The sequence below is a fragment of the Mizuhopecten yessoensis genome, unplaced genomic scaffold, assembly GCF_002113885.1.
Source record: "Mizuhopecten yessoensis strain PY_sf001 unplaced genomic scaffold, ASM211388v2 scaffold5451, whole genome shotgun sequence".
Classification (NCBI taxonomy): Eukaryota; Metazoa; Mollusca; class Bivalvia; order Pectinida; family Pectinidae; genus Mizuhopecten; species Mizuhopecten yessoensis.
Window position 1 is genome coordinate 1,733 of NW_018406056.1, and position 15,631 is coordinate 17,363.

The following is a 15,631-nucleotide window of genomic DNA, read 5'->3' on the forward strand; positions in this document are numbered from 1 at the left end:
AACATGATACAGCAACACTATTTTTGGAATAGTCATCTCTTTTCACTTAGGTCTCTCAATATATTAGTGGCACATTTTCAAACGTAATAAATTACCCAAATAATGCAAGTTAAATTGCAATGTCACATCAACATTGCAGTTACATAAAACCATTGCAAAATAACAAAAATGGATCATATACATAATAAACAGAATTTCAAACTTGTTCCTATTGCACATGATCATGTATTGTTACATATAATATTCACGAAACTGAAGATTGTTTCATAAAACTTAGTATGTAATTTATTATGAGAATGAGTTACATATCTTCTAACGTCACAGTACCCAATGCGGATCCCTATTATTGTGACGTTATATCTGTAATCCAAACAATTCTTTTTTTTTTTTAGATTAAACTTGCACAATGACGCACATTTCAGTAGTTTGATAGTCATAGTAAGGGTTTATCTCAACAGTAGACCTTTTCGCTTACTAGGATGATTTGGCATCTCATTAGTTTCATCAATATTGACTTCTGACTTTGGTACAACTGGTTTCGGACATGTACTGTTCTTTGAGCATTCTGACTTACAGAATTCTCTAATGTTATCAAACAAATACCACTGCCGTGATGGGTCAAGTCCTACTGACACTTTTTCAACTGGCACATCATTCACAGAGGGCAGGATGTCTTCGCATTTCAGTAGATTAATGGATACAGTGGGCGAGTCACAAAGTTCCTTGCACAAAACTGTCCCTGGTTTAGTAGAATCTACTATGAAATGATGATAACTCCTAAGGTTCTTTAAAGGTTTAAAATATTGTTTTAAATACGTCTTCCAGTCTGTGAACTTAATGGGTTTGTCATCATCTTGCACCAACTGGGGGATGTTATGTCCATTTCATGACGATTTCATTACTGATAGAGCAACTTCCTGCAGAGTTTCCACATCACTTGATCTCCAGCGCAGCTTCCACACACCTAAATGCCAGTCTGGATCAAACTTTGTGTGACCAGCTATCATCATGGAATACCAGATCGTAACATGAAGACCTGAAAGCAAATAAAGAATTCTTGAGCTTGATAAAATTGATTTATACAATTATAAAAAAAAAACCAGCTGATTGATTGGTTAAATTTTATGATCTTTGATTTGAATGCAGAACTATAATGAGGGCAACAATGTGAGGTCAGATTAATCATTGTTTCTAGTCATTACATAAATTGCAAGACAATAATTCCGATATGCAGTCATACAACTTCCACTCAATTTTGACTGTTGTGTTATGTGAGAAACGTTATTTATTAATTAAATGTTTGTTACTGTTAACTTTCCAATCTTGTTCGTTAACTAATCAACTTAATTAGAAAATGTATCGATGACAAACTGTAAGTCAATGTCTGGACATAATGGCAACTTTATCTCCATGACCATGATGCTGGAAACAGTGATGGACCATGCTGACAACTGAGTTAGCTCCCTTGCCTATCCCAGTTTTCTGCCTCATCCACTAAATAGAAAAACTGCTTTCCTGTCAATTAAAATAACAAATAATAATACAAGCATAAACTAGTATTGAGCATGGATCATATTATTTGAACCCAGGAGGTTAGAGGCCTGTGATATGTAGTCCAAGACCTCAACCACTGAGCCGCTGCAGACCCCCCATAGCCGTGTAATTTATATTGAAAACTATCTAATTAATGCAATTATATATATGTATAACATTTTAATGAATAAAATGGAAAAAAAATATAATAATAACAAGAGGCCAAGAGGGCCTGTATCGCTCACCTGGATACCAAAGCAATCGTGGCAAAATATTCTTCAAATGAGATCAAGGGAATATGCCAGACCCCAAGGCCAATCCTTGTGGCATATCTGTACATGTATTAGATTCTTCATGCCCAGCAATTTTATGTATGGTTATGGGGTGGGGATCTCAACTGTTTCCAAGCTTTGACTCAGAAACTAGGTCCCTAGGGTTGTGGCCAGACCCCAGGATCAACAACCATTTCAAAGTTATGACCCAGGGGTTAAGTCTGCAAGGGTGGGGCAGACCCTTGAGTCAATTCATATATCATGACTGCATTCGTCTTTTTATGCCCAACAATTGTATATATAGTTTTGGGGTGGGGAACTAAACCATTTCGAAGTCATGACCCAGGGGTTAAGTCTCCAAGGGTGGGGTAGTCCCCAAGGCCATCCTGGAAGCATATGTGCAATCATCTCTTTATACTCAGCAATTGTATACCATGGTTATATGGTGGGGATCTCAATCATTTCCAAGTAATACACTTTTTTTGGCCCCACCCCTTAGCCCAGGGAATCAGCCCCACCATTTGTACAATTTTGAATCCCCCCCACCTAGGGATGCTTTCAGTCAGATATTGTTGATATCCATGGCATAGTTCTACAGAAGAAGTCGTTTGTAGCAATATAGCCAAATTGACCCCTTTTTGCCTGCCCCTCAGCCCCCTGGGGGGTCAGCCCAACTATTTGTACAATTTTGAATCCCCCCCACCTAGGGATGCTTTCAGTCAGATATTGTTGATATCCATGGCATAGTTCTACAGTAGAAGTCGATTATAGCAATATAGCCAAATTGCCCCCTTTTTGGCCACGCCCTCAGCCCCACCATTTGTATGAATCCCCACCACCTAGGGATGCTGCCATTCAAATATGGTTGATATCCACCTCTTAGTTCCAGAGAAGAAGACGCTTATAGCAATATTGCAAAATTGACCCCTTTTTGCCCCGCCTCTCAGCCACCTGGGGGGCCAGCTCCTCATTTGTACAATTTTGAATCCCCACCCCCTAGGGATGCTTCCATTCAAATATGGTTGATATCCACCTCTTAGTTCCAGAGAAGAAGACGCTTATAGCAATATTGCAAAATTGACCCCTTTTTGCCCCGCCTCTCAGCCACCTGGGGGGCCAGCTCCTCATTTGTACAATTTTGAATCCCCACCACCTAGGAATGCTTCCAATTAAATATAGTTGACATCGACCTCTTATTTCCAGAGAAGAAGTCGCATAAAGCAATATAGCCAAATTGACTCCTTTTGGCCCCATCCCTCAGCCCCCTGGGGGGTCAGCCCAACTATTTGTACAATTTTGAATCCCCCCCACCTAGGGATGCTTTCAGTCAGATATGGTTGATATCCATGGCATAGTTCTACAGAAGAAGTCGTTTGTAGCAATATAGCCAAATTGACCCCTTTTTGCCCCGCCCCTCAGCCCCCTAGGGGGTCAGCCCCATCATTTGTACAATTTTGAATCCCCACCACCTAGGGATGCTTTCAGTCAGATATGGTTGATATCCATGGCATAGTTCTACAGAAGAAGTCGTTTGTAGCAATATAGCCAAATTGACCCCTTTTTGCCCCGCCCCTCAGCCCCCTAGGGGGTCAGCCCCATCATTTGTACAATTTTGAATCCCCACCACCTAGGGATGCGTCCAGTCAAATTTAGTTGAATTCCAATCAGTGGTTAAGAAGAAATTGTTGACGGACGGATGGACAACGGACGCCACGGTATGGACCAGGTGAGCTAATAATAATACAAGCATAAACTAGTATTGAGTATGGATCATATTATTTATAATAATTCCATTTTGTGTGCCATGTGATATGTGTATATGTTATAATTATGGTAATTTTATTAATTTTCACTGTAAATGATTGAAAAATTGCCAGACACTTGTTGTACATTGTAGGTCCATGTTTTTTTCCAGGTTTTTCCAATGATGAAAACTGCTGTTTACTGTCAGCACACTCCTGGCTGTAAAAATCCCTCTGTTGTTTTGCTTGGTACACATAGTTGCTGTAGCCCTCCAAGATTTGTTTCTTCTCTTCGTCGTTTAGTGTTCCAGCTATTGACATAGCCAGAGGCCAAACAATCCTACAAGAAAGAAATATCGAAGTCTTTTCATAGTAAAGTGTCCATTTCTGAATGTGGCATATTCTTTGACCATAATCACTCTTATTTAGGAGTAAGTCCAAACCTGTTGGTTACTTGTGAGTGGTGTGGGGATGTTGTTGCAGAAATAAATGTCTCCTTGTTACAAAATGTGCTAAGTGTTCAAGGCTAAGCTTCCGGTCTATGTTTGAAAAAGAAACATTCATATTATTGTCCAATCCAAAGGCAGCTTGCCATCACAGGGAGAAATTGTTGTGACTTTTATATGTACAAATTGTATACACATGTAATGGCAAACACACAGAAAGGATTTTATTTGAAAGCTCCTACTATTTGCAAATACTTGACAGCTTGAAATTGTTTTATGTAAAGTTTGTATTGCCTGAACTTTTTTCAAGACCTTTGAAAAATCAAAATGAAATATACAGATCTGCCTTTCATGTCAGAGGCAATGGACATTTCTGCCCTGTATGTAAGTATAAGCATGTAATCAAGGAAGGACACAGCAAACAGAAATATGGGGATCAGAGCATTTGGATGTGATTCTTGTCATCTTTGGTATCATTTTGCATGTGGGCATGTCTAAAGTGCAGTGTTATTGGCAGAGTTTGAAAGTTTAAAGTACAGACTTTGCCATCGTCGGATACCCACGGTTGATTTCGCTTCGGTACTTCCCATTTGCCTGATCAATCATCCGGAGCCAGATCTCCGTGCTGGTCATATTAATATTCTATTATTATCAAATCAACTATTGACATGATTGACCTGAGACACCACACACAGTTGTATGACTGAAAAGTGTATCACACTATATTTAATTATTTGGGATCCTTAGGAATATTTGCAGTACATTGTAATTTGATCCTAGCAGTGTCAGTGTGCATTTAGACCCTGAGAATGTCACTTATTTTTCATGTTCCAAATTTTGCACTTTTAATTACAAATTATTAAATAAAAATACATATATATGTATCACTGGATACATGTTCTCTAAACACAATATTTTGATACTAATACAGAGATACACATATCAATATATTATTACAGCCCTTAAAATACCTGGTACTTTTGTTGAAGAAGAGTTGAAGCTTTGTGGATCTTAAGAGTAAAAGTAGGCTCACATATATGAAAACTGGATTGTATTTGTAGGGCAGGTGAACTAGTGACTGATAAAACACAACATGAGTTTGTAAACATTGAAAGTTTGGATGATCATGAATAAGCAATAGTGGGATATATTGAGGAACAGATTATGGTGCTGCTGATAACATTACTATTAACATGTACTTATACTTCGGTAGAGATGGATGCATATCACATACAAATTTGAGCAACCACTTTTACAATATCTTCCAATTGGTGCAAAAGAGTAAGAGGTACCTCATATTTGAGGACCCTGAAGGTTTTCATTCATCTGAATACATGTTCAATGTAAATTCTCTGATTTGCAATGGTCTTTGTAAGATTCACTTCAGCTCTTGACATTTGAGAAGCTCTCCTACGCCCCGAATATAGTGCCAACTCTTCCCAAATATAAACCCCCTATCTGCCATGACCGAATCATATCGTTCACTTATGTCAAGAAACCCAGAGTGTGTAGTGATATGTTTGTCACTTGTTTGGCCGCCCCAACACTGGGATACAAAATGCTGTAGAACGCAATGTTTTTCTAATCAGGAAATCTTGGACTAGTTACATTGACAAAAGACTATGGCAAGCCAACTTAACATTTATTCAAGGAGCAATGTTGATCCTGTATTTCATCGAATTATATAAGATATCTTATATATTATAATTATATAATATATAAGATATCTTACATACTATATGAGATATCTCATATATAAATTAAATGAGATATCTTATATAAGTATATAAGATATCATATATACTATATAAGATATCTCATTTAATTTTCTATATAAGATATCTCATATAATATATAAGATATCTCATATAATATATAAGATATCTCATATACAATGTATTATATAATTGAAATCTCGTTGCTATATAAGATATCTGATATAGAATGAGATTTCGTGGCATTAAAAACCAGAAACTAATTTCTCCCTCGTGAATCATTCGGAGCACATTCAGGATTGCATTGGGCGCAATGGCGGAGAGGGATGCCAGGTACGGATACGGAGAGGGATACGGAGCGTGATTTGATTTGTCATGATTTGTCCAGCCTCGTGTTTGACCACCTCGTGACAATACTTCTGAAATTTGAGGAAGACATCAGAGGAGGACGACAACCTGTCACAGATTTCATGCCGAAGAAATAACAACAGGTTTAATTTATTCTAGTTGGACTACTGTCTTGTATAACATATATTATTCCAACCACAGGAGCAAAAAATAATAATAACCAGGGACGTATAGCTCTATATACTGTCCCCGATAATAACAGCTAATAGACATGCATCTACAAAAAAATAACATGCTATTTTTTATATCGTCTAGTCACCAGTTTCCGCGCGTTATGTATTTCGGCGCAGCCATTTTATCAAGCTATATCTCGTTACTACGTGACCTGCTGGACATAACACAAGGATATTTTAGACGTTTGGCCATCGTCTGTAAACTGACACAAAAATTACCGGAAGTTTGTCCGGAAAACATAAGAAATAATCACCGATTAAAAAAACACGCATAAATATGCAGTTTTGCCTAATGCACTTTTTATCTTGCTCAAAATGAACGCATACCTGAAAAAACGGTGATATATTTCATTCATGAACCGGGTTTTTTGTAGTCTGACAAACGTACGAAAATGTCGTATGCAAATGAGGCCACATCTCCTCGCCCTTTCCGCCACAGGGCCGTTTTCGTTTAACGGTCAAACCACAGGGGCACGTTACAAATGTCTGAAATACACACATATGCTATGTTTATGTGTGTTGTGACCCATATCAGTATAGCATATGTGTGTATTTCAGACATTTGTAACGTGCCCCTGTGCATAAACGAACAGGCCCGAGTTAGTCGTACTAAGGGGGATAACTCTATGACTTCCGATTCTGTCGATTTCCGCCATGATGTTTAGTTTCACTAGCGGGCCGTTCATATGTTGTGAGGTTGGTATATAACCGTATCAAAATGTCCATTTTCAGGAAATGTCAATCATTTCCAAAGTATAGAATGAAATTAACTACACATTTTCTTCCATTTTGTTTTTGTTTTAGTGAAAGTTTATTCCGCTAAATTGTGTTTGGATACATTTTATTGGAACCATGCGAGACGGACCACGTCCATCAAAATGCCATGCGACATATAAAATGTCAAATTGACATTGAAAATAGAAATTGTCACTAAGAGTCTACCTACTAAATTAAACATTACGTAATAGAGTATGATGTGTGAAAATCCCGTTGACAAAAAACGAACCGTTACAAACCGACGATTTTTTGGGTAAGATGAAGCGTGATACTTAGAAGAGTTATTCCCCTTCAATCAATAGTCTGTTTCTTAAAACTGACATGGCTCAATAGATTACTTTATAAGCCAATTTGGCACTCGTCCTTCTGACATGGCTCAATGGATTGCTTTATAAGCATTCCCACTTGCTAATAATAAAGGTTTAAAACATTATTTGGTTACCTATATTTATTTTGAAATATTTGCTCTAATTCAATCTTATTTCATTTCAGTTGGACTTTTAGCCATCCTAAACATACCCAATCATTATAATACATGAACGAAGTACATCTGGAAAGTATGATTGTTCATTCTTAATTTTCAAACATCAATGCTATGATTGATAACATTTTTACATTATATGCCTTGGTTTGGCCTCCTTCGTCCTTATGTCTTATGGGTGTGATATAAACTGTTTACTTTAAAAAACTTCCTCGGAACAACCAAGACACCTACAATGATGATATTTGTTCAGTAGCATGGTTCAGGGCTACCAAATTTGTTCAAACTAATTAATGACCTTTGCCATATTCAACGTCAAAGGGGTGAAATTTGGTTAACATTTTTTAACAACTTTTTGTAAACAAAACAAAACATCTAGGGTGGTGATATATGGCATGTTGTATGCTGACATGAGGGGCTATAAAGTATATTAAATGTAACAAATTTGTTAGAGTTTCAAGGTGACAGGTGTGAAATATGTTCAAATCTTTTAACATGTTGTTTTGAATGACTTACAGGCATAGATTATACTTTCCGCTAAGGTTACAAGTGAGTGATCAATACCAGGTGAGCAATGCAGGCTCATTGGGCCTCTAACTTAATGCAGAGATTGCCAAAAATGACATGTGAAAGATTTCAAGACCAAAACTCTCCTTATGTATTTTATGACGCAAGTGATGCAATTCTATTTAATAACATTCACAATGTGACTGTATAATGTAGAAACAGAGTTTGACATTGAGTTGCATCTGCAACATTCATTAAGTGACCCTAATTTATGTGGTTGTGAATTGTGTGTAGTTCATGCCAGTCATGGTGGAACAGTCAACACCACTACCACAGATATATCAACAGCTAATTAGCAGCAATAACTCGGTTAAATATGAAGATTTGTCAACTACTACCCTATCCTCGGGAAGTAGTACACAATCTCCTTTGTCTACACCTTGTGTTAGTTTTGTTCCTCAAACTAAAACAGGAACAACTGCAGAAGATGCCATATCTATATCCGGTGTGACTTCTGAGGACACACAGGATGAACAATCGAATGAAGATGCACCATCTATCTCTAATTAAGATGCATATTTGTTAATGTTGTACAGTTATAATTAATTGTCAGTATACAAACTATAACCTGTCTAAACTGGCCCCTGTCCAATCATGATCCCTGTCTAAAGCGGTTGTGATTTGTGGTCCCGGCATATTCCCTACAAAATCATAATAGTTAAGCCGTGTATAAACCGGACCCTGTCCATTGGGGAAACCGGCTTTTGTTCAAAAAAGTTGGCATAGTAATCCCTGTAAAAACAACGTGTTCATTCCGGTCCTGACATTTCTCTCGTATCCAAACCACTGAATTGTTTTTTCTTTTCAAAAAATGACATGCTGACCCTGTATAAACTTGACTCCTGTGTGAACTGGACAAATTGTTTGGTCCTGGTGACATCCACTTTAGACAGGTTATACTGTAATATAATTCAAACTTGGTATTATGTTGGTTTAAAATTTATCAACCAATCAATCATTCTCAAATTCGTTTAACTGTTTCAGTTTTTCATTCCAAACTTGGTTTTATATTATAACTTCTTCATTCCCAACTTCAAATTTGGTTTGTACTGCTTCATCACCAACATTTACAGTTACATCCCTTTGTTTTTTCCATGTTGAAACTGTGATCAGCTGATGCGTTTTAAAATATTAAGGGAGTTATTCCATATATTTATAGGTAAGATTTTCACATTATTATGTCTAAAACATGTGTTTAGTTAATCTTGGTTTTTGATTATGTTACAGATACTAATATTCCAGATCTTACCATCATCCACTCTCCCTGGCTTTGCTAATAGAACCTGCATATGTAAATACTGCTTCATTTTAATTACGCTTGTAACTGGTAAGTCTCCTTAACATTATCATTACCTCCAACCCCATTTCATTTTAATATTGCACCATGAACAAGTATAAGTGGTCTTGATTCATTTTATGGTGGCCTATTCAAATCGCCCTGCGTCCGTGGTCTGTCGCCTGTCGTCCGTCCTTAGACAATTTTTGTTAGCGCTATTTCTCAGGAAGTAAAAGAGGGATCTTTGTAAAATTGTATATGCAGGTTCCCGTTGGTTCCTAGTTGTGCAACTTTTTAGAGTGATCGATAAACAACATGGCCCATATGCAGCCATCTTGGATTTTGACAGTGAACGTTTGTTAATACTATTTATCATCAATAACTTGAGGGATCTTTCTCAAATTTGTTGTGTATAGGTTCCCCCTGATCCCTCATTGTGCATGTTGTATTGTGAGACTCATCCTAAACACCAAAATGGCTAAAAGAAGAACTAAACAGATCCAACTGATTAGATAAAAATATTTGTTTTGGCTTTAGCAGTGACCGGGTATTTCATTTAATTTCCAAAGTTAGTAAAATTCATTTGTTGGGTTTTATTTAAGCTTCCACAGTGGTTACAGGTAAAGTATTTATACTGTTATATAACCAATTAACATGTCACACATAATTCATCCCTTGAAAAATTTCATCATTGATGAAATTGTGAAAAAGGCCAATGGAAACAGAAAGGTTATTCATGCAGACCTGTGCAAGGTGTCTGGACATGACCCAAATGTAATAAATCCCTGTAGCCTTTCAAATAAGGCCAAATTAGTTTCTTGCCAAATTGAAAAATAGCCGGAACACAACCAAGGTACAAAATTACTTGCAGAAATTATTTAAATTTCCACCAGTTAAAACAACCAACAAAGCTCAACAAATGGAAAAAGATGTGTTTTAAAAAAAAAAAAAAATCACTGCATAAAATGTTGATAAACTTGAATATTAAAATTGTAAGAGTGAACAACAGGATAAAACAAATCAACAGACCATCTTTGAACTTGAAAATTAACAGACAAAGAGAAATTATCACCAAATTGAAAAATAAGGAAAAGGTGTCCTATCAACACCACCAACAACAATCAGAAGTCATTGTCCAATAAAGCAACACAATGTGATTTATCCAACGAAATTATGAGGAGTGACATTATTGATTTGAAGCAGCAAATAAATCATCTGGAAAATGAATGTGAAGAGTTGAAGGAGGAAAATGTTGACAACAGTAACTCTGATATGGATATACAAGCGGCCATCAATTTCCGAGATTCAACAAGAGGGAGACCATACACAGAGAAATTAAGATCACTTATGTATGAGTTTAAAAGTCGCAATGTTCCATTGAAACCTTTTGTTTAACAGTCAGCCAGGTGTAACCTATTGTTTGACAGTCAGCCAGGTGTAACAAATACCCCGTTAGGGCGCGGCGTTATTTACATAACGCGTTCAGGTGTGACAGAAGGTCCCCGGGGGCATTTATCATGAGTCATTACCGCATTTTACCTGTATTTTTTTTGTGACTGTGGCCAAAATAAAGTGATATTAAGAGAAATCGACATAAAATCAGGTGATAATAAAAGAATTGAATTGCATAGATTATATAGCAGGAAAAACGGTGCATCAGAAAAACACGATAATAACCGAAAAGTGACATTAAGCGACGTGGTATTAAGTGAAATGTACTGTATCACCATTAATAAGATCAGTGTTGTCATTAGTTAACAAATAGGAGAGTTACCTTGTCCATGTGTTGCATCCACAATGTCATCGGAAATGGATTATGTTGTTAAAAAACAATTGAATGAGGAACTTACCAGTGAACAAAATCTGACCATGCATCGCGATGCTACAACAAAGAAAGGTCGCCACTTCTATGGTATGGAGCTTGTTACAACACAGGATACAACATTAACGGCAGGTGTGAGGGAAATATCCGACGGCAAAGCACGAACTTATTTAAATTGTACCAACCAAGTTTTATCTGACATTGATGTGAATAATAATATTTCTTCACACACTATTTTAAGCAATGTTTCTAATTTCATGACGGACTGAAGTGTTACAGAAAACAAAGTTAACTGTATGATAAATGATTCGGTCAACCCATCATCGCCAATCAATTCTTTTAAATGTGCAGTACTACACCCTTTACTTCAATTTTCAGAAGTCTGTGAGAAAGAGTTGAAAGATATTGAAAAGACATTTGAAATAAACATTTCAAATGTGGGTAAAGTGGAATCGTTCACTCATAATTTAATTAGCTCCCTATCAAAATTGTTTTTTAAAGATGGATCTGGAGATCCGCTATTGCCATCCTTATACTTAAAGACAGAGGGATACAAATCCCTATTGTAAACTTTCGCAGAAATCGGTTCAATGTTTTTTTTTTACAATGCAGCAGGAACATATTTTTTAGCAAAACCCCTTATAGATTATTTACAAAACTCCAAATCAACTGTGAACTTTACCCAAAATTTAATTTTTGAGGGATTGAAAAATGTATTTTTTTTAGACATTTGCCGTTGCCTTGGACTCGTCTCCAAGGCCATTACTGAACCCTACTGGAGACTAGCAGGAGGAGCTGTTGAATCAGCTTTAGACATGGGACCAGTGTATGTGCGCCTTTTAGAAGTGTTGTCATCCGTAATGGAAAACCCCAATCTTTTACTAACTAACAACATCAGATTGTTTCCAGGTCCTTGCTCTCCTGTGGATGATGTACACACATATTTGCTATCAGAAAATGTATCCGAATTTTGCCCTATGATCTTGCAAAAATTATGCCATGTTTTGAAATTGAAAGGGGATCATTTAGTTAAGGATTTTTTACCTGGAGGTTCCTTAAACTGCCCATCAGCAATATTAGTAGAGAAAAGCAAATCGTGCCCTCCACACAACATCACCGTTGAGCGACTTATGGCAAAGGTGGACAGATCGATGAAATGTTCTCCCAATATTACTATCAATACCCTTGAAAGCAATATCTGTTATACAGGAAATAAAACAGGAGAATGGCTAAAGGCACAGCCAGAACCGGAGCAGAAACACATTATTTCGAATGCAAGACTGGGGAAAAAACATTATATAAAGACAGTGAAAGAAAGAAAGGAGATGCTAAGGAAATCCCAGCTGGAAATTTTTAGGAACAGAACAGAGACAGTACAAAAGAAAAAGGAAAAACAAAGAAAAGCAAAAGATGAGATTGTGCAAAATTTAGATGCTTTTGGACTGTGGGACAGCATACAAAAAATTGATTTAGGACTTCAAAATTACACCACCAAAACAGACAAAAAAAATTGTTTTAAAAAAACAAATCAGTATGTTCAGATCAATATATGACTATGACTCCAATAACAGGAACCTATTTTTATTTAGCTACAAGGGAAAACAACATGGGGTGGAGGAACTGAAAAGCAATGTTTTGAAAATTGGAAATTTGAAAAAAAGTGCAAAAGAAACCAATACAGTTGATTTGGACATAGTTGGAAAACATATTCAACACATATGGACAGACGAAGAAGGAAAAGATGCAACATGGCATGGAGAAATCCTGAGTTATGACAACGGTGTTTTCAAGGTTAAATGTTTATAACATCAGTCACCTTGTCAACTCACTTCACCTTCCATATTTCTAATTTCTAACAATTTTAATTACCACAGTGCAGATGGAAGCCATGAAAGTTATGCATTAATGTTACCACAACCAAAGAGCATGTTATCCATCATTGTAAAAACTGCATGTATCCAAAGGGTCTGCATCGGTTTCCGGGTAATAATGTGTCACTTGTAATCTTAATACAACTACAGACAAAATCCCAGTGTTTCATTCCAAATAACCTATTCAAACATTTACACATATGACCCCTGTGACCCCTGTGACGAAAAATCGAATAAGGACATTAACTTCATCCCTGAATATGAGTCAACGACATTCATTTCAGCAAACTTGGCAATCTAATTAAAATTATATCTTCACATCGCTCCGGTTTACTGATATGTCGCGTTGAAGATCTAACAACATCCCGTAGAGGGTCATGTTCAGGTGACCTTTGCATTAACCAATCAGATGAGAGCTTACGCATTTCTGTAAGTGATGATGTAATGATTTCGGAACACACTTTCTATGATAAAAGACCGAGAGGTGTCAAATGAGCATCGAAAATGGCGGCGCCCATGACACCACGCCGTGTCTATCTACAAGACAACGTTTGTACAATTTGTGGATTTTGCTTTGAAATAAGAGAGACTTCCTCTTCTGGTGATGTTGTCGTTAAAAGGTTTAACAACCTGAAACTAAAATTAACCAATGACAGGCTTCGCAATATTCAAACTATCACTGGACCAGACGGAAAAGTGGATTTTGGGCTACGAGGTGTCTGCATAAAATGCTACATGTCCTGCTTTCTGATTTGTTGAAAGAAAGAGTTATGTCGCGTTTTGATTGGCTTGTTATAAATACGATAATACATTCATGTTGACCTCTGACGTGACCCTCTATGGGATGTTGTTAGATCTTTAACGCGACATATCAGTAAACAGGAGCAATGTGAAGATATAATTTTAATTAGATTGCAAACTTGGTAGCCCTTCTTTCCAGCATGTAACTGGCCAAATAGGATCACCCTCATCCTCGATATCCAGGGGTTACGCCCACTTTCGCTCTCTACACCCCTGCAATATGTCATAGCGAAATTGAAGGCACGAAGATAGCTGTTTGATTGGTGACCGGTAAAAAAAAAATGACCTCAAAGTCATTCATTTAAACAAATTTTGTAGCCCTTCATCCCACCACGTTACTGGCTAAGTATCATCACCTTAGGCCTGTTGGTTATTCCGAAAAAGTTATTTAGATATTTAAACATATTTCACCAAATATCATCCTGGTCATTTTATTTATTCAGAATAAAAGTTTAAATGTTTTAAACGCAATTGACAACTGTGACCTTGAATATGGGCGAAGGTCATTCATTTGATCAAACTTGGTACCACTCCATCCCAGCATGGTAATTGCCAAATATCATCGCCCTGATCCTATTGGTTATTAAGAAAAAATTGTAACATATTTGACTAGTGTGACCTTGATAATGGGTGAAGGTCATCAATTTAAACAATCTTGGTCACTCTTAATCCCAGTATGCTTGTGGATAAATATCATCAGTGTAGGCTATACAAAACATGTTGTTTAAAGTAGAATGTTCATGCCGGATGACGGACGCTGCACCACGTCATAAGCTCAGCCCCACTGGCCACGTGAGCTAAAAACAACTAACAAATATCTTAACCCCCTCATTCACCATGCAGGCATTATTTTACCTTCACCTATGGTTACAGATTAAATTACATACAGTTTGTTTTGGAAGATGAGTTTATAAAAATTAGTACCAAATATATATAGCTTCATTATATACTACAGAGAAAATTTTCTTCATAGTATGCAAATATATGTAGTTTAGTATGATTTGTTTGAACATTATTAAAACTAGATGTTTGGAATGTGTATTGAATTTCAAATTTGATAAGAACAGATGTTAATACTACATTTGTGCTTTACAGGTAAATTATTGGGCGCAAACTGACAAAGCAGATGAGGAAACCTATCTGTTAACACCAGGGGAAATACAGGCTGACATCAAAGATGGATGTTTAACATTGGAAGGTAAAAAAATCACTAGTTTATGTCAGTAATAATAACAACACAGCGTTTGAGTTCTAGATTGTATTAAGGAGCTACTAATGGAACATGATACTGATATGTTGGATATTGATATAGTTATACATGTTATTACTTATACACACATTTATACATACTACACATAATATGCATACAATACAAAACTTGGCTTGAAGACCGGCTCAGCTGTTCTGACTTGGATGTGATTTTTGTAGATTTGAATTACCACATTTTAAAAGATGTTACAGATTTACGTCTCTCAAATTTGGGACCTCTACCCTGAGGTAAATAATCCACCAGTACCCGTAAGTGTACCGCTACAACGATGGTTGAAGAAATCTTCAAGACTACTGTGTTTGAATCATCCCACAGATTTGGAACATCTACGCCGGGGTAAAAGTTCGCCAGTATACCAAGGATGTATATATACCGTACAACGATTGTTGCAGAAATCTGTGTGATCAGGGTTCGAAACTCTTGACCTTTAATGAATTACTTGGGGAATAATGATGTTTATAGCATCATAAATCCAAA

At 36.7% G+C, this 15,631-nt stretch overlaps 1 protein-coding gene and 1 long non-coding RNA gene across 4 annotated transcripts in view; one reads left to right on the forward strand and one right to left on the reverse strand.

Annotated features, from left to right (window-relative positions):
* Nucleotides 1-6: 6 nt before the first annotated feature.
* Nucleotides 7-6,660, reverse strand: LOC110450678. 3 transcript variants are annotated; one of them, XR_002463001.1, is made up of 4 exons: nt 6,617-6,660; nt 3,687-3,887; nt 1,372-1,515; nt 7-1,036 (listed from the first exon to the last, which is right to left on the reverse strand). It is a non-coding gene; the product is annotated as an uncharacterized LOC110450678 (long non-coding RNA). The 3 variants fall into 3 exon arrangements; XR_002463000.1 differs by having other exon boundaries at nt 7-1,515; nt 3,696-3,887; XR_002462999.1 differs by having other exon boundaries at nt 7-1,515.
* A 4,413-nt stretch (nt 6,661-11,073) lies between these two features.
* LOC110450679 overlaps nt 11,074-15,631 on the forward strand; it is a 17,728-nt gene continuing 13,170 nt past the window's right edge. Inside the window, exons 1-2 of the mRNA XM_021498306.1 lie at nt 11,074-13,003; nt 14,980-15,082. Of these exons, the coding sequence (XP_021353981.1) occupies nt 11,803-12,765 (963 nt within the window). The 5' untranslated portion in view covers nt 11,074-11,802 and the 3' untranslated portion in view covers nt 12,766-13,003; nt 14,980-15,082. The remainder of the gene's footprint in view (nt 13,004-14,979; nt 15,083-15,631) is intronic.